At 38.5% G+C, this 19561-nt stretch overlaps 1 protein-coding gene across 1 annotated transcript; it reads left to right on the top strand.

Annotated features, from left to right (window-relative positions):
- Window positions 1-1407: 1407 nt before the first annotated feature.
- On the top strand, window positions 1408-4472 carry LOC137962657 (rho GDP-dissociation inhibitor 1-like). Its single transcript, XM_068809658.1, has 5 exons — window positions 1408-1686; window positions 1845-1911; window positions 2016-2234; window positions 3913-4037; window positions 4152-4472. Exons 1-5 carry the CDS (start codon window positions 1429-1431, stop codon window positions 4224-4226), a joined length of 744 nt encoding a protein of 247 aa, XP_068665759.1. The 5' UTR covers window positions 1408-1428; the 3' UTR covers window positions 4227-4472.
- Window positions 4473-19561: the final 15089 nt, after the last annotated feature.

Raw genomic sequence — 19561 nt, 5'->3', positions numbered from 1 at the left:
TTTTTGATTCCTGAACTGTCGCTTGCTGCTACCGAATCCCGACTAATCTGAAGCCTCGTTCATGCCCTCATTAACAAACCGTCTTGCGAGCTTTTGAATCGAACCATAGTTTGCTCGAACTTGGCTCGTTAACTTAAATGAGCCCGGTCTGATCTCAAATTCAATTCAACATCGAGATACACCGAACCAAACCAGAACCAAGTCGAGTTCGAGCCGCTCGCAAACTAGCTCAGTTTAATGCCACCCCTAAATACAAATATGTCTTAAAGCTCCAAAATTTATATTGTGCCTCAAGTTTTAGAAGAATTTGGCTGCTCTCTTTAATAAACTGAGTTTTATATTTCTCCGTACTTCTTAAATTTTATTCTCCAATTTTTCTTGTTCAAAAATACTTTAAAATTTTATAAAACTCGAGGTATTATGGACCTTTGAGTTAGCTCAATTCCATTTGACAAATTTTGAAGGGACGGCTGCCAGAGCCATTTCGGCCTCAATCATGGCATAATTCTGGACGATGCAAGTCTTTGGCCCCGATCGAAATGGAACAAACGTGTTCCGGATCTTCAATGCCTTCGAAACTCCCTTGAAAATCTCTTCGATACACGATAATCAGATAAGGCTACTGCCTTTGAACTTTATACCAGATCATGGTTACCTACAAAGACAGAAGTTATTTCAGGGGAAGCTTTTAGGCATTTCAGCATCTATTCTCAAACTCAAAAAATGAAAAAGACTGCTCGGAAGAGAAAAATCGAAGGAAAAAACGGTGGAAGAGGAGAAAAAAGGGTTTTGATCTACATTCACAAAAGAAAACAATATCGAAGAAGGAGAAAAATGGAGTATAAAGAGAAAGAAGGGAGGATCTAATTTCAGCCCTAGCCTAAACCCTTTCATTAATGCTGACGTGATTGTTATCTCTACCAAATAAAAAAGTACAGTCTGTGTTCTCTGGTGTTCTCTGCCACCACTTGATGAAAATTAATTTCGAGTAAACATCGATTGCCTCCACAATTAAAACACAGATCCAATGCCTTGATATCCACGGTGAAGATTCAGCTTGATTTGACGAAACAATTCTTCCTCATTAACTACAAAGTGGGCTTACATTTATGAAGATATAAATGGGAAATTGGCATCAATTAAGTGAAGCTCGAAAGATTTAGAGAAAGAAGAACCGAGTCTGTCGCGCTGGTACCTGTCTCTGTTTCATCGATTTGCCCGCTAGGTTTCTTCTTTTCTTTTTAATCTATTGCATGAATTATGAAATAAAAAAACTAACAGTGATAAAGACTTAAAAGCTAGTTTTCTGACTTTCCTGAAAAAGACAAAATTGTTCAAATCTACTCACGGGGTAGTGACAGCGAAGACAAAGTGGGTTTACGGAAATCAGGGGAGTTTAGTGTATAATACAGCGTAGGAGAGAGGAAAATGGGTCTCTCTTTAAACTTTCTAGCTGAATCTGTGGGAGGGTTTTTGGGTCGGGAAGAGATGGACGGTGACAGAGTGGATGCGGGAACTTCCGCTTCTTCTGGGATTTGTAGAGACCCCATTCCTGCTGGTGACAATGTGGAAGTTCTCAGCAAGGATTGGGCAGCTGAAGTGGACGACGAAGATGAAGACAACGAGCGTGTCGTTTATGTTCCTGGCCCTTTGATCCCCCTCAAAGAGCAAATTGAGAAAGACAAGGTTTTTCATTTCGTTTTGTTTCTGTCTTACTCCGTCTGGTTTCTGCTTGGTCATTACTCATCACTACGGTAGAGGATTTCTTTGAGTTTATTTTACTAGGAAACCAAAAAGAATTGAAAGAAGGCGAAGATCTCATTTTTGAAAGATGTATTGTGCAGGATGATGAGAGCCTGAGGAGATGGAAGCAGAAACTTCTGGGCTGTCTGGAGGACGATTTGATTAATGGTTGGACAATCAACTTCGTGTTTTCGAAGTCATTTTTTTTTGTCTCCTCTCTTGTCTTTCTCCGTATTGTAGTCCCATTATTTTGTTTCATTACCGATTTGCAGACAAAATGGAGCCTGAAGTCACGTTCCTGTCCATAGGAATCGTGACTGAAGATTCTGCAGAGATAAATACTCGACTACCGGTTAGAGACAACCAAAACCCTCTTCTTTTTATTCTCAAGGAAGGGTCTCAGTATCATCTTAAGTTGACATTCACAGTGAAGCATAACATTGTCTCTGGTCTGAGGTACATTAACACTGTCTGGAAAGGTGGTCTTCAAGGTAAAATTTAAAAGTTCCAAACTTTGAGGTTGCTTCGAAAGATCTTAACTACAACAAGTGTGATTGTTGTGTAAATATTTCCTTTTTGTTTCTGAGCTGTCTATAGTCTGATTTTAGGTGGGACTTCTGATAATCAACTACTGTTAAAACTGATAATCTATTGTAGACCTCTTGTTGGCTCCAGAGGAAGACTTCTTCCTCTGTTGAGCTGTCTTCCAGAGGAGGAAGTCTTCCGTAAAAAACAGAGGATGAAGTTCTCCGTAAAATCAGAGGAGTATACGATCCGAGAGATCAGAGAAAAAAAGAAACTGTAAATTTGTGTACATATATATGCGTGTGTGTGTAAAATGTATGTAATCGGAAGATGAAATAAAAACTTTACCGGACAAAGCTTACACCTCTGGCCTCTGTCTATAGTCTGATTTTAGGTGGGACTTCTGATAATCAACTACTGTTCAAACTGATAATCTATTGTAGACCTCTTGTTGGCTCCTCTTCCTCTGTTGAGCTGTCTTCCAGAGGAGGAAGTCTTCCATAAAAACAGAGGATGAAGTTCTCTGTAAAATCAGAGGAGTATACGATCCGAGAGATCAGAGAAAAAAAGAAACTGTAAATTTGTGTATATATATGCGTGTGTGTGTGTGTGTGTGTGTGTAAAATGTATGTAATCGGAAAGATGAAATAAAAAATTTACCGGACAAAGCTTACACCTCTGGCCTCTGGGTCCTAGTGGTCTTTCTTTTACTTCATGCCACCAACAATCAATATCTCCATCCTGGAGCTATGCCTATTTTACTGTCAGCATACACAAATGGGAAGCCTATAGCCTTGTACTTAAATTCAAGATGCTATTATAACTTCTATAATGTGGAATGTAGCGAGATGCTGAATTCGAATGGATAGCCCTATTTTCTCATCAGAGTCTCATGTTAACTCGGTTTGAGAAGAAAATTTTTCTGTTCTTACTCTATAGCAGAGGGAAGTCAGGTTCCCATTGATACCTCGTTCAGACCATTTAGAAAAACAATGCAGCTGTTAATCTGAAAGTTAAACATGCTTTATTGACTTGACTTGCTTACCGGAGAGTGATCTCCACATGCTTACTGTCACGGACATATGTTGCATTCATGGATACTGCTGAACGAGTATATATGCTTGTGCGTATTCTCTTTTCTTGGTGATATTGGTTTGTTAAGTAAGAAGTAGCTGGACCCTTTCTTGGTCTAGTCTTTGTTAGTGTTTTCTGACATTCTTTTGAAGTTTTGCTTGTTCTAAATCATACCTAAAGAATTTGAATCACTGTGGATGAACCTTTTGTGGTTCATTGGTTGTTGTTGCCAGCAGGTAAGCAACCTGCAATGGCTAGAAGGTTCAGGTTGTGCCAGATGATGTTGAAGCAAGATTCTGATATAAAACAATGTTATAGTTGTGTAGTCTGTAAAACCAATGAGGGGTGAGAAAGTGTAGTTTGCTGCTCTTCCTTGAGCAAGGAAGTAGTCATAATTTTCAGTTAGTAGCTTTCGGGCACATAGTGATCCCTATTGAAGTTGGTAAATTTGGGTCATAGTCTTTCATTGCCTTTTTACTGGGGATTCTCCAATCCAGCATTGGCTTTGGGAAAGTTATTTTATGACCATAACTTTTATGATTCATTTTTTCAAATCTTTTTGGACCCCAGTTGATCATAGCAGAGGGATGTTGGGTACATTTGCTCCCCAGAGAGAACAATACATCCATATAATGGATGAGGAGACGACTCCAACTGGCGTGTTTGCGAGAGGAATTTACTCAGCAAAGCTTAAGGTAAACTCAGGTGCTGCCTTTATATACTCCTAGGTTCTTTCCATGGTTGTGCCCAGTCTGTTCATATTGGTGTGGAACAGATGCATAATCTAAATTCATGACTGCTCTCTGCAGTTTGAAGATGATGATAAAAGATGCCATCTGGAGCTTGACTACTCCTTCGAAATCAAGAAGCGTTTAGGCGCTTGAAGCACAGTAACGGCTTCTTGCTTACGAGGTTTATACCGCCAGCAGTGAATCCATGATTTGTACTGGAAATTTGTGTAGATTGCAGTACAATGTGCTTAAACTTTACAATTGTTTTTTTTTTTAAGTCCTTCAGCTTGTGTCCAGGCCATGGGGTACTAAATTTTTATTTACTTATCAAGGCAATATGAAGTGCCACAACGAAGATGCAGAATCCCTTGGCTCTCAATGAAAAGGAACTTTCATTTACACTTGCATATCCTTGGCTGCTTCCATGATCTTTACTCTTACAAAGTCGAAAGCAAGATCAGGATCACTTGGTTGACATTTTTGTTCCTTTGAACACAGGATCGCTTGCGATCAAAACTTCAAGAGAAAAAAAAAAAGGTAAAGCAGGAAGTCTTTCGAAACTCCAATCCCAAAATCCGATCCCATTATTTATTCTCCAATGAACTGATTAGGGTCTCGTTGCCGTTAATCTTTAATCCATGAAATGAATCGTACCCAGTCATTACAGGAACTCAGTTAAGCAGAAGGATCCTTGATTTGAAAACAAACAGAAGAGCTTCAAAATAACAAAAGAACTTTACAGCTAACATCATTCTTTCCAGAAATCAATGACATCCCATTTTCTCGATGGTCTTCAGACAACCGCAGTTTGACAAATCGCTTCCCTGTCTCCCACGCTTCCCTGCCTCCCACCAGATTTTCTTGTACTACAAGTCGCAAATTGCAACTTCTTTGTTTTGTGATTGGAATGTGAAACCTTGTTTGCCTTGTTTGATTTCTTCCCAGTGAATGTGAAAACAAACAGAAGAGCTTCAAAATAACAAAAGAACTTTACAGCTAACATCATTCTTTCCAGAAATCAATGCCAACCCATTTTTCTCGATGGTCTTCAGACAACTGCAGTTTGACAAACCGCTTCCCTGCCTCCCACCAGATTTTCTTGTACTGCAAGTTCACAAATTGCAACTTCTTTGTTTTGTGATTGGAATGTGAAACCTTGTTTGCCTTGTTTGATTTCTTCCCAGTGAATGGGCATACTCGACCTGAGCAGGTAATACACAGTTGCTAAGTTTGCAGAAAATGATTAAGAAAGGGAAGATCAGAGGCTAATGGACACGAGACAAGACTTACTACAACTACATTGGTTTCGGCGAGAATACACAGAGAGTAATATTGACATACTGATTCTGATTACTAACTGGAAACTTATTCATCAGCCAAGCAATATGTCAAGCGAGTCTCAAAAGAATAATTTTTCTGATGTATTCCTCTCAAACAGAGGCTATTTATTGATACAATTACAACCTAAAATTAGGTCCAAATCAGATCCTAAAATTATGGTAACAAATTAACAAATTCTACAGCTCATTGCAACACTCCCCCTCAAGCTGGTGCATAGATGTCGATCATGCCCAACTTGTCAATTATACCATGAAATACCTTCCCTGATACTGCCTTCGTGAGCATATCAGTCAACTAACTCTCGGATTGAATAAAAGAAAATTATATAATATTTGCATCAAGGTTTTCCTTGATGAAATGACGACCAACTTCAACATGTTTAGTACAATCATGTTAAACATGATTTTGTGTAATTTCGATAGTTGCCTTATTATCACCGTGGAGATTCATAGGTTCAACATATTCAATCCCTAAGTCCCTCAATATATTTCTTATCCATAACAATTCGCATACACCATGAGCCATGCCTCGAAATTCAACTTCAACACTTGATATTGATACTACCTTTTGTTTTTTGCTTTTCCAAGTGACAAAATTACCTTCCACAAAAGTAAAGTAACCAGACGTGGATCTTTTGGTAGTCTGATCACCTGCCCAATCAGAATTTGTGTATCATTCAATGTTAGATATACCTTTTTTGAGAATAACAAACTTTTCCTGGACCATTATTTAAGTATTTCAAGATCCGATAGACTACTTCCATATGTTCTTCACTTGGTGCAAACATGAATTAACTCACAACGCTCACCACATATGCTACATCTGGCCTGTGATAGATAGATTAATCTTCTACTAACTACTAATAACGCCCCTTGTCCGATGGGGTTTGATTTAGGAGAATTCCGAGCTTATGATTCATTTTTATGGGCGTCTATACTGGTTTACAATCAAACATTCCGGTTTTGGCTAGAAGATCTAACAAATATTTTTGTTATGAAAGGAAGACTCCATGTTTCGATCTTGCTACCTCAATTCCCAAAAAATATTTAACCTGTCTAAGATCCTTCATTTCGAATTTAGTGGTTAAATACTCTGGTAAATCTTGTATTTCACCTGGGTCATCTCCTGTCAAGACCATATCATCAACATACACAATTAAAACTGTTACTTTTCCTTCTTTGTGTTTTGTAAACAAAGTATGATTTGAGGTACTTTGCTTATAGCCAAACTCCTTCATTGTAACCGAGAATCTCTCAAACCATGCTCCAGGTGACTGTTTCAGCCCGTACAATGACTTCTTCAATTTACAAACTTCACCTTGACATAAAGAATTACTTTTAACTTCAGGTGGTAGCTCCATATAGACTTCTTCTTCTAAGTCTCCATTGATAAATGCATTTTTAACATCAAATTGTTGCGGAGGCCAGTCTCAATTTGCAACTATAGATATACGAATGCAAATTGTATTGATCTTAGCTACTGGTACAAAAGTATCCTGATAGTCTACCCCATACCTTTGCGTATATCCCTTCGCAACTAGCCGAGTTTTATATCTTTCAATACTTTCATCTAATTTGAGTTTCACCTTAAACACCCATCGACATCCAATTCTTCACTCCTTTTGGTTGTGGAACAAGTTTCCAAGTGGCGTTCTTTTGTAGAGCCTTCATCTCTTCATTCATCGTTTTTCTCCATTTTGGATCAGGTAATGCATCCTACACATTACTAGGAATAAAAACCTTGGATAATTGATCAACAGTAAATGCCTACGATTTAGTCAACCTATGAGAGAACACATAGTTGTTGATTGAGTATTTGGTCTTCGCTTCAGGATCAGGTTCATACTATTTTTTTGGAACTCCCCTATTCAATCTTTGTGGATATCTAGGAGTTATATTTTTTGTAGGAACACATGTTTCATTCGACTCATCAAACACAAGATTTGTATTTATTTGAGGAGGAACATTCTGGGTTGATTCTTCAGTTGATGGTGCGGATGAAGGCAACTCTGAGGGTTATTTAGGAGAAATTAATGATTCACTCTCGGCTTCATGGTTGTGATTGTGATCACAATCTTATTGCACATCATGACAACCTGGTTGCTTAAAACATTCATTCACCGCTTCTAACTCAATAAACTCAGCACCTCTGCTATTCTCTTGTTGAATATTCTCTTCACTTGAGCTCTCCCCCTGAAGAGAATTCCGAGAGACTCCCCTTGAGTAATAAGGCACTAATTCATTGAAAGAGGCATCTAAAGTCACATGAAGCTTTCGGGTGTGTGGATCATAACACCAATATCCTTTTTGAAATTTAGAATAGTCAACAAAAATACATCGTTTGACACATGGATCAAGTTTATTTCGCAAGATTTTTAGGATATGAACATATACGGTACACCCAAAAACCTAAGATTCAAGATTCAGAAGATGGGGAATGGAAATTAGGGATTGCAATTCGTGTTGAGGAGTTTAAAAGTCTATTACTCAAGAAGGTGTTTGATTGATGAGGTAGGCAGAAGATTGGATAGCTTTGCCCCAATAAAATCGAGACATGTTCATGCCGAAGAGGGAGGCACGCACTACTTCCAAAAGTTGTCTATTCTTCTGTTAAGCACCTAGCCAATACTACCTAAAAGACTAGCCTCGTAAGTAGTGGAAAGCCAAACACTTAACCCCGGGATCATAACAATATTCTCACCGTTATGAGCCGACGACCCACTCTAGTGATCCAAACCGCCTTTTTGTGCTACATAGGTCTCTATGTCGCCCCTCCGGGATTCGAACTCGCAACAACGGTATAGCTCTAATACCAAATGTTAAGCACCTAACCAATACTATCCAAAAGACCGGCTTGGTAGGTAGCGGAAAACTAAGCACTTAACCCCAGGATCATAACAATACTCCCACCATTATGAGCTGACATCCACGATGGCCCACTCAAGTGACCCAGACTGCCTTTTTGCACTACACAGGTCTCTAGGTCGCCCCCTCCAGGATTCGAACTCGCAACAAAGATATAGCTCTAATACCAAATGTTAAGCACTTAGCGAATACTACCCAAAAGACCGGCCTGGTAGGTAGTGAAAAGCCAAGCACTTAACCCCAGGATCATAACATCTTCCACTTTGCCAATCCATTTTGTTGGGGAGTATAGGTGCTTGAAGTCTGATGACGAATTCCATGATTGTTCAGAAAATTACCGAGATAAGCATCGACAAACTCAGTACCATTGTCAGATTTCAAAACACGAATCTATTTTTGGAATTGAGTGTGTATCATTTGGTAAAATTTCTGGAATGCTAGACGCACATCACTTTTTTTTATAAGCAAGGATACCCAAGTCATTCTAGTGCATTCATCAATAAATATCACAAAGTAACGAGCTTTAGAAATAGAGGAAATATTTGCAGGACCCCAAACATCAAAATGAATAACCTTAAAAAGGTTCAGAACTTTTATTCAATCTCGGTAAATAAGAGATATGATGGCTCTTAGCCAGTTCACAAGTGCCACAATGAAAATCCAAATCATTCAAACCTGAAAAACGTTATGGTTACAATTTCTTAAGATAACCAAAGGAAAGATGAATGAATCTTCAGTGCCATAACCATATAGTTGCTTGAGCATTGTCTTCATTGCTAGCTTGACTTGTCGGACCGATTTTTGATCCCCTATTCTCCATCAACTCCAAATAGTAGAGTTTGCTCCGTCTAATACCATAACCAAGAATCTTTCGGGTTAAAATGTCCTGAAAGACACCAAATGAGGGCCAGAAAGTTACAATGCAAGCAAAAGTTGAAGTAATTTGGCTAACAGACAAAAGAATGTATCAAGCGATAGAACAACAAGGACAATATCTAATGTAATATTACTAGACAAGATAACAGATCCTTCCCCAGTAATAGGAGAGGTACTGCCATTGGTGGTCAAAATAACGGATTGAGGAGAAGGTAGGACGTATTTTAACTGACTGGAATCCCTCGTCATGTGATCAGATGCACCTGTATCAATAATCCAAGTTCTATTCTTATAATTTGCAGAGAATATTGATGTTTTATCGATAATACCTGGATGGGTAACATTTTCCGTAGGCATTAACTGATTTTCTTCCATGGATGTCATCATAGCTTTTCCAACAATCTTTTTACGAGGTTTTTTATAGAACTCCCACCACTCTGGATAGCCAATAACCTCATAACAACACTATTGCGAATGACCTTTCTCCCAGCAGTGAGTGCATACCCGATTGTTAGCTTCTCTAGAGGATTGAGTGTTTCGATTGTTTGATGATCCTTGTCGAGTTTGGTTGACCAACATAGCCTAGTTCTCAAAGATTGGATAATAGCTCGTTATTGTCTGTCTCTGCTGATATTCTCTTCTGACATATGCATATGTGCTCTCCAAATCAAGTTTTGGGTCTTTTCGCAAGATTTCTCCACGAACCTGATCAAACTCAAAGTCAAACCCACTGAAAAAAATATGAACTCAAAGCATAGTCATCGCATAGTACAACTGGATTAGCCCTTCGATTGTTCCTTGTTGAGATGTAGTTCTATGATCAACTCCTAGAAAATAGCAACAAGTTCACTATAGTACGTTGATAATGGTCTAACATTTTGTCTGGTAGAAAAAGACATCTGGATCAACTCAAATATACAGGTTTTGTCTGATCCATCATAGAACGTTTTTTATAGAGCTTCCCATATCTCCTTGGCGGTGGAGCGGCGAATAAATCGTTGCATTAGTGACGGACTCAGTGAGTCTATAAGCCAACTTTTCACTCTTCGATTTTCAGTAATCCATGCGCCAAGATTGGGATATCAAGATTCTGGTTTTTTCATTTATCCGGTGAGATATCCAGCTTTTTTACGAGAACCAATAAGCATCACCATGAGTTAAGACCATAATGGGTAATTGGTCTCATCGAGGATGATTCCAGTTGGAAAGGCAGAATTGTCTTGGTGTACAATAATCTACGGTATTGGTGCTGGGATAAGTTCGGTTGATGCGCTTGTAGTGGTAGCCACCAAATTCATAGTAGCGATGAAATTCGAGGACGAAAAAAATTAAATGAAGAGTTTTGATGCTTCGTAGAGCCAACAACAACGGATTGTGCAGCGGCAGCAACAGATTGTCCAATGGAGGTGGATTCTGCTTTCTGTTCGCTGGGTTGACCCGGTTTGGGCCTTTGAACGTGGTCCGGTCCGAGCCTGGGTCACTCGGCGAATAATAAACCAACAGACCTAAGTTAAGCGAAAAAATATTTTTTTCCATACCTTCGCCTTCGTCGAGACAGTGCGGAGACAACGCTACTCCTTCTCGGTGGAAGGCCGACCAGTGGTTTGGCAGCAGCTTTTGGAAGTCCCGTCAGAGTTCAGGTGGCGACGAGTCAGTGTTACAGTGACGACCGAGAGGAATGTGAAAATTAAAATGATCGCACCTTCGTCTTCTCCATCGGTGATGCAGGTGCAAGTCGCAAGTGTTTCGGCGCTGGCTTTCAGCGGAGTTTGGGTAGCAGTTGTGATGTTTTACGGGAGCACTGAAAGGTGGTTCGGCACTGGAACTTCTTCGTCAGGCCACAAAAGAAAAACAGAGAGTTCTACTTTTTTTTTTTTTCAACGACTTTTGCAGGCAATAGAGATGAATACAGGAGCACTAGCTCTGATCTTTGGCGACTGGAAGAAGAAGAGAATTCTCCTGCTCTGATACCATGTCAAACAGAGTCTCAAAAGAATAATTTTCTGACATATTCTTCTTCTCTCAAATAGAGGCTATTTATTGATACAATTACAATCTACAATTAGGTCCAAATCATATCCTAAAATTAGGAAAAATCAGGGAAACAAATTGTTTCGATATACAGATCCTAAAATTATGATAAAAAATTAACAAATTGTATAGCTCATTGTAACACAGTAGAACCCATTACATCCAGGATGCTTTACAAACTGTTATTGTGGTTTAAATTAGAAATCCTGCTTCAGAAATTGGCCAAAGATAATCAGAAAGCAATCGCTTGAAATGAATTAAAAATAGCGCAATCATTGAGCTAAAGAAGTCCACCCCAAGCTCCATGGAAGAATTGCACGGTGTGGCACTTGAGAATAGCCAATTTCACACCATGCCAAGAGGGAATTTGAAATCCAAGGAGAGCAAACGAACAATAGCCAATTTCACAAATCACAGAAGTAATGAGAAAGTGAGGCAAATCTTCAGGCCTGCAAGTTGGGACGTTACAAAGCGGAGGTTCGGAAACTTCGTTGCGAGAGATGCAGAAGTGAGAGAAACCCTCAAGGAGCCCAGGGGTCTGTGAGTAGGGGTAGCATCAAACCGAGCCGGTTCGCAAGCTACCCCTTCTCTCCACATCTTCTCAACGGAAAACCAGAGATACCTAAGTTAAGGGGAGAAATAATTCCGCCCCCCCTCCCTCGCGCTCGAAGACGATTTCGCACGCGCAAGATCATAAACAAGTGAAAAAACAAACTCTTTCTTAAACTTCAATTGTTCCTTCCTCATGATTCTTGAAGAAATTGAAAAGACATTTTAGTAGAAATACGGTTCTAGGGACTATGAGAGCCTCATGTTTTTTTAAAACATTTTTCTAATTAAAAATTCTTATTAAAAAATCATATAATTTTCTAAGTAAGATTTTCCTACCAAGATAGGCTAGAAAACCGTATAGGTATTTGAATAAGTATTTGATAGTTCATGCTGTAATACTTTTAGCATGAGGCAATTTTCATAGCAATTTTGTGTTTGACATTTATTTGATAAGTATAGCAATATATTAGATTGATTATTAATTTTTATTTATTTCCCTAGAAGAGGCAATAAGAGGTCCATTTAACTTTCCTAAGAAAATTGTAACATACTTCTTGTAAATTTCTAGTAAGTCACTAATAATAATAACATTTTATTTGAAGGTTTTTTTGAAAATATGTATCATAGGAAAAACATTTCTAGTTTTTCCTAGAATATAATTTTTCAACCAGGGGCACTAAGGAGGCTATAGTAAATTTATGTCCAGATTCAAAAATTAAAAAATAAGCTAGATAACATTTAGGGTAAAAAAGATTAATATTGACGCGTTCTAATCCATTATCGAGATTCAATCCCGAACCACCCCTATCATTCTTTTTTTTAAAATGTATGCATAATTTTATATATAATTTATTTGACATATATTTTATGTAGAGTATTAAATGTAAGTTAAGCTCAAACTCGGCTAGAGCTCGAGCTCGATTACAATTTTAGGCTCGAGGCTAGGGTAGGCTCAAGCTCGAGTTCAAAATATTTAAATCAAGCTCGGCTCAAACAAGGTTCGGACTCAGCTGGATTTGATGCCGCCCTTATGCCAAAATTTAAGTAGAGGTCATGCCCAATTTTATGTAAAATGAGTCAACACTTGATCAGTCTCGAAGTGGTAACCCATCAACTTCAAGTCGTCGTAGAAAGAGACAAAAAATGTCCACTGATGACAATTTTATGTTCCTTGATACAATGAAAGAAATTGCCGCAGTATTGCATGATGCTATAAAATTGGAACATGATAAAGTCGAAGAGAAATGGTTTGAAGCGCTCACGAAAATCCTGGACATGCTAATACAGTGAAAGTTTCGTGCTCCTAAATGGTTAGATACAAAAACTAAGAGGAACTTGTTTACGAAGCTGATAGTGGAAGAGTGACTCTAGTGGCTTAAATATTGTTCTAGTGAAATGTAGTAATGAGTTTTAAGTACACTATCTACTTTGGGATGATTGTTTTGAATTTTAATTATGTTTTTTTGTTTGCAAGCATGTAATGAGTTGGTTGTAAATTGATTAACGTGATTGTAGGAAACAGATTGTTTCCTTAATCTTGTAATTTATTCCTTGATTTTAGGATCTAAATTGATCCTAAAATCAGAATAAAAATGTATTATAAATTACCTCCTAAACGGAGAAGAATACATCATCGAAAAATCATTCTTTGAATCTCTGTTATTGTTTTTCGGTTCTCTCTGTTTCACATGGTATCAGAGCAGGAGAATTATCCTCTCTTTTTCGTCTCCGAAAGTCGGAGCTAAGTGCTCCTGTAATCGCCGAAGGAGGAAGCCAGAAAAATAAAAAATCGTTGAAATTACAGAACTCTGTTTTTTTTCTACAACTCCGTATTCCGGCTGTCCCAAAGCCAAAAGAACGTTGCCAACGACCGACGACGATCACTGAAGATCGAAGACGACCACCGTTTATCGTTCCACCTGCCCGTTATTGTTGTCGATCACCACTGTCGCCGAGGGAAGCCGAATTGCCAAAAGAGAACAGAGTTCTGCGACGACGATCCTGTAGCCGAAATCACGTCCCCGACGAGTGCCGACGATTGCTGACAAGCGGCGACGATCGCTGATGAACGCCGATGACGGCACCACCACCCCGTTGTCGCTACCAACCACCATCGTTGCCGAAGGAAGCCGAAGCTCCGTTGTCGCTGCCGAAGAAGATAAGTACTTTTTTTTTAAACTTAGGAACTACTATTCCTTTATTTTTCTGTCGACCGAATCAACCAAGACCGACGAGTCAATCGAACCGGACCAACATTGAACTATAACTAAACCGAATCGGACCAGCACTAGACCCGACCAGAATTGAACCAAACCAGATCGTATCGAACCGGACCAGATCAAACTGAACTGGACTGAACCAAACCGGATCGGACTGGATTAGACAAGATCGGACCAAAATTTCAGATCGATGGCCACCACTACAGGCGCATCCATCGAACTTATCCCATCACCACAGATTATAGTCCACCAAGATAATTATGCATATCCAACTGGAATTATCCTCGATGAGACCAATTATTCATTATAGTCTCAACTCATGGAGATGCGAATTGGCGCACGCAACAAAGCTGGATACCTCACTGGCGAAACAAAAAAACCAGCATCTGGCGATGCCAATCTTGGAGCATGGATTACTGAAAATCAAAGAGTCAAAAGTTGGCTTATTGACTCCATGAGTCCATTGCTCATGCAGCGATTTTTTTGCCTCTCCACTGCCAAGGAGATATGGGAAGCAGTATCAAAAACGTTCTATGATGGATCAGATGAAACTTGTACATTTGAGCTGAACCAGAGATCTTTTTCTACCAAAAAAAATGGTAGACCGTTATCTACGTACTACAATGAACTTGTTGCTATTTTTTAGGAGATTGATCATAAAAGCTATATCTCAGGAAGGAACAGTCGAAGGGCTAATCCAGTTGCACTCAGCAATGGCTAGGCTTCGGGGTCATATTTTTCTCAGTGGGCTTGACTCCGAGTTTGATCAAGTCCGTGGAGAAATTTTGCGAAATGACCCCAAACTTGATTTGGAGAGTACATATGCATATGTCAAACGCGAATATCAATAGAGACAGACAATGGGGAGCTATCGTCCAGTCTCAGAGAACTCGGGATGTTGGTCAACCCAAACCGACAAGGATCATCAAGCAGTCAGAACCCTCAATCCTCTGGCAAAGGTAACAATCATGTATGTACTCACTGCGGAGAAAAATGACATTCACAACACCGGTGTTATGAGATTATTGGCTCTCAGGAGTGGTGGGATTTCTCAAAAAAAACCCTTAAAAAGATTGTTGGGAAAGCTATGGTGACATCCATGGAAGATAATCAAGAGCTACCTACTACAAATGTTTCCCAATAATGCATTAGTATTTTCTTTACATTCTAAGAATAGACCTTGGATTATTGATACAGGTACATTCGATCACATGACAAGGGATCCCAGTCAGTTACAATCTATCCTACCTTCTCCACAATCTGTTATTTCAACAGCCAATGGTAGTACCTCTCCTATTACTGGGGAAGGATCTGTTATATTATCCAATAATCTGACATTAGATATTGTCTTTGTGGTTCCCTCTCTTGAATATAACCTTTTGTCTGTTAGCCAAATTACTTCCACTCTTGCTTGTACTGTAACTTTTTGGCCCTCATTTTGTGTCTTTCGGGACATTTTAACCCGAAAGATTCTAGGTTATGGTGTTAGACAGGGCAAACTCTACTATTTGGAGTTGACAGAGAACGGGGGATCGAAAATCAGTCAAACATATCAAGCTAGCAGTGAAGATAATGCTCAAACAACTATATGGTTATGGCGGCACCACCTTTCCTTTGGTTATCTTAAGAAATTGCAACCTCAAATTTTTTCAGCTTTGAATGATGTGCATTTTCATTGTGACACATGTGAATTGGCTAAGAGCCACCGTATTGCTTATTTACTGAGTTTGCATAAAATTTTTGAACCTTTTGAGGTTATTCATTCTAATGTTTGGGGTCCAGCCAAAGTTCCCTCCATTTCTATAGCTCGTTACTTTGTGACATTTATTGATCAATTCACAAGAATGACTTGGGTATCTCTGCTTATACAAAAGACTTTGTGTCTAGCATTTAAGAAATTCCATACAATGATACATACTCAATACCAAAAGCAGATTCGTGTTTTGCAATCTGACAATGGTACTGAGTTTGTTAATGCTTCTCTCGAAAATTTTCTGACCACTCATGGAATTCGTCATCAGACTTCTTGCACCTATACTCCTTGATAGAATGGATTGGCAGAAAGAAAGAATAGAAAACTTTTGGAAGTAGTGTGTGCCTCTCTCTTTGGCATGAACATGCCTCGATTTTATTGGGGTGAAGCTATCACATCTGTTGCCTACCTCATCAATCGAACACCTTCTAGAGTACTTGATTTTCAAACTCCTCTATGCAAGTTGCAATCCCTGATTTCAATTCCCCATCTTCCGAATCTTGAACCCCGAATTTTTGGGTGTATCGCTTATGTTCATATCCCAAAGATCTTGCAAAATAAACTTGATCCATGTGCCAAGCGACGTGTATTTGTTGGCTACTCTGAATTTCAAAAGGATATCGGTGTTATGATCCACACACCAACAAGCTCCATGTGACTCTAGATGTCTCCTTCCATGAATCGGTACCTTATTATTCAGGGGGAGTTTCTTGGACATCTCTTCAGGGGGAGAGTTCAAATGAAGAGAATGTTCCACATGAAACTAACGGAGGTGCTGAGTTTATTGAGTTAGAAGCGGTGAGTAAATTTTTCAAGTATCATGATGTGCAACAAGACTGTGATTCAGTAATTTCACCTGAAGAACCCCCAGAGTTGCCCCCATCTGCACCAACAACTGAAGAATCAACCCGGAATGTTCCTCCTTAGGTAAATACAAATCCTGTGTTTGGTGAGTCTAATGAAACATGTCTTCCTATAGAAAACATAACTCCTAGATATCCACAAAGATTGAATAGGGGAGTTCAGAAAAACAGTATGAACCTGATCTTGAAGCCAAGACCAAATACTCAATCAATAACTATGTGTCCTCCCATATGTTGACTAAATCGTATGCATATACTGTTGATCAATTATCCAGGGTTTCTATTCCTAGTAATGTGTAGGATGCATTAGCTGATCCAAAATGGAAAAAAGCGATGAACGAAGAGATGGAGGCTCTACAAAAAAATGCCACTTGGGAACTTGTTCCCCAACCTAAAGGAGTAAAAACAATTGGATGTCGATGGGTGTTCACATTGAAACTCAAACCGGATGGAAGTATTGACAGATATAAAGTTCGGCTAGTTGCAAAGGGATATATGCAAAGGTATGGGATAGACTATTAGGATACTTTTGCACCAGTAGCTAAAATCAATACAATTCGTATTCTTATATCTATAGCAACAAATCGAGACTAGCCTCTGCAACAATTTGAGGTTAAAAATGTCTTCCTCAATGGAAACTTAGAAGAAGAAGTCTACACGGAACTACCACCTGGCATAAAAAGTGGTTCTTTGTCTCAAGGTGAAGTCTGTAAATTGAAGAAGTCATTATATGGGATGAAACAGTCACCTAGAGCATGGTTTGGGAGATTCTCGGCTACAATGAAGGAGTTTGGTTATAAACAAAGTAACTCAAATCATACTTTATTTATAAAACACAAAGAAGGAAGGTAACAGCTTTAATTGTATATGTTGATGATATGGTCATGACAGGAGATGACCCAGGTGAAATGCAAGCTTTACAGGAGTATTTAGCCACTAAATTCGAAATGAAGGATCTCAGACATCTTAAATATTTTTTGGGAATTGAGGTTGCAAGATCAAAACATGAAGTCTTCCTTTCACGGTGAAAATATGTGTTGGATCTTCTAGCCAAAACCAGAATGCTTGACTGTAAACCAATAAAGACGCCCATGGAAATGCATCATAAACTCAGAATTCTTCCAAATCAAATCCCCGCAAACAAAGGGCATTATCAGTGATTAGTTGGAAGATTAATCTACCTATCACACACAAGGCCCGATGTAGCATATGCAGTAAGCGTTGTGAGTCAGTTCATGCATGCACCAAGTGAAGAACATATGGAAGCAGTCTATAGGATCTTGAGATACTTAAAGAGTGCTCCAGGAAAAGGTTTGTTATTCTCAAAAAATGGTATCTCTAGTATTGAATGATATATAGATTCTGATTGGGCAGGTGATCAGACAACCAGAAGATCCACGTCGGGGTACTTTAATTTTGTGGAAGGGAATCTGGTCACTTGGAAAAGCAAAAAATAGAAGGTAGTATCATGATCAAGTGCTGAAGCTGAATTTCGAGGCATAGCTCATGGTGTATGCGAGTTGTTATGGATAAAGAATATACTGAGGGATTTAGGGATTGAATACTCCAAATCGATGAATCTCCATTGTGATAACAAGGCAGCCATCGCCATTGCACAGAATCCGGTTCAACATGATTGCACTAAACATGTTGAAGTTGATCGTCATTTCATCAAGGAGAACCTCGATGCAAAAATCATACAATTCCCCTTCATTCAATCTGAGAGTCAGTTGGCTGATATGCTCACGAAGGTAGTATCAGGGAAGGCATTTCATGGTATAATTGACAAGTTGGACATGATCAATATCTATGCACCAACTTGAGGGGGAGTGTTTGCAAACCTGTAATGAGCTGGATGTAAATTGATTAACGTGATTTTAAGAAACGAATTGTTTCCTTGATCTTGTAATTTATTCCTTGATTTTAGGATCTAAATTGATCTAAAATCAGTATGTATTATATTATAAATTGCCTCCTAAACGGAGAAGAATACATCATCGGAAAATCATTCTTTGAATCTCTGTTATTGTTTTTCGGTTCTTTCTGTTTCACATTTTTAATTATGACATTATGAGACTTATCATTGATAGATTATGAATGTCTTTATGGTTAAGATTTGGGTTTTCATGATTGTTGTGTTCTTATTGTGTGGATGTGTGATTGGATATGGTATTATAAAGGTGTGATTGAAAATAGGTTATGAATGAAGATAAGGGTATGTTTTTGTGTTTATGACATTTAGCAAGAAACAAGAATTATTTTTATTGTCGTCATTGTGGTTGTGGTGATTGTAGTTGCAAGTTTTCATGGATATTAAAAAAGACAAAAAAAGGATTGTAAGCATTATAGTGTTCACATGTATTTTGTACATGATGGGAAGATACTATCTCAACCATAGGAATAGACGTGCACTACGTCCTTGTGGGATTGGTGGTCCGATTTATTTACAAAAGTCATTAGCGAAATCACTTGTTAAATTTTAAAAAAGTTTACAGGATGAATCAAATTGTGTTTCATAAACTATAAAGGATTTTTATCACCCACAAAGACCATCTCAGTGGAAGAATGACTTGCATATTTTCTCCTAACTGTTGGTCAACAACAATTATATAGTGTCACAACAAAGATGTTTGATAGATCAAACTGGACTATATAAGTAGGTATTTCAATAAGGTGTTGAATGCTATTATCAAACTTCAGTCTGATTACACCAAACGGCCATCAGAACGCACTCACTCGAAGGTTTTAAACACTTCAATGTTTTATCCGTATTTTAAGGTAACATCACTTGGCCTCTAATGAAAAATTTTAGATTAATATATAGAGTTACCTTGTATTAATTGAAATGATATAATTAGGATTATATTGGGGCTACTGATGGAACTTGTATTAATTCAAATATCCCACTTGAATAACAACAAAGGTTCAGGAACAAAAAGGGTTATCTCTCACAAAATGTGATGGCAATACGTACATTTGACATGCAATT

The sequence above is a fragment of the Aristolochia californica genome, unplaced genomic scaffold (assembly GCF_029961685.1).
Source record: "Aristolochia californica isolate CCGP_79_NKW_82.1479 unplaced genomic scaffold, dmAriCali1.0.hap1 SCAF_4, whole genome shotgun sequence".
NCBI classification, from domain to species: domain Eukaryota; kingdom Viridiplantae; phylum Streptophyta; class Magnoliopsida; order Piperales; family Aristolochiaceae; genus Aristolochia; species Aristolochia californica.
The sequence above is the reverse complement of the archived record's forward strand: the minus strand, read 5'-3'. Positions and strand labels throughout refer to the sequence as shown.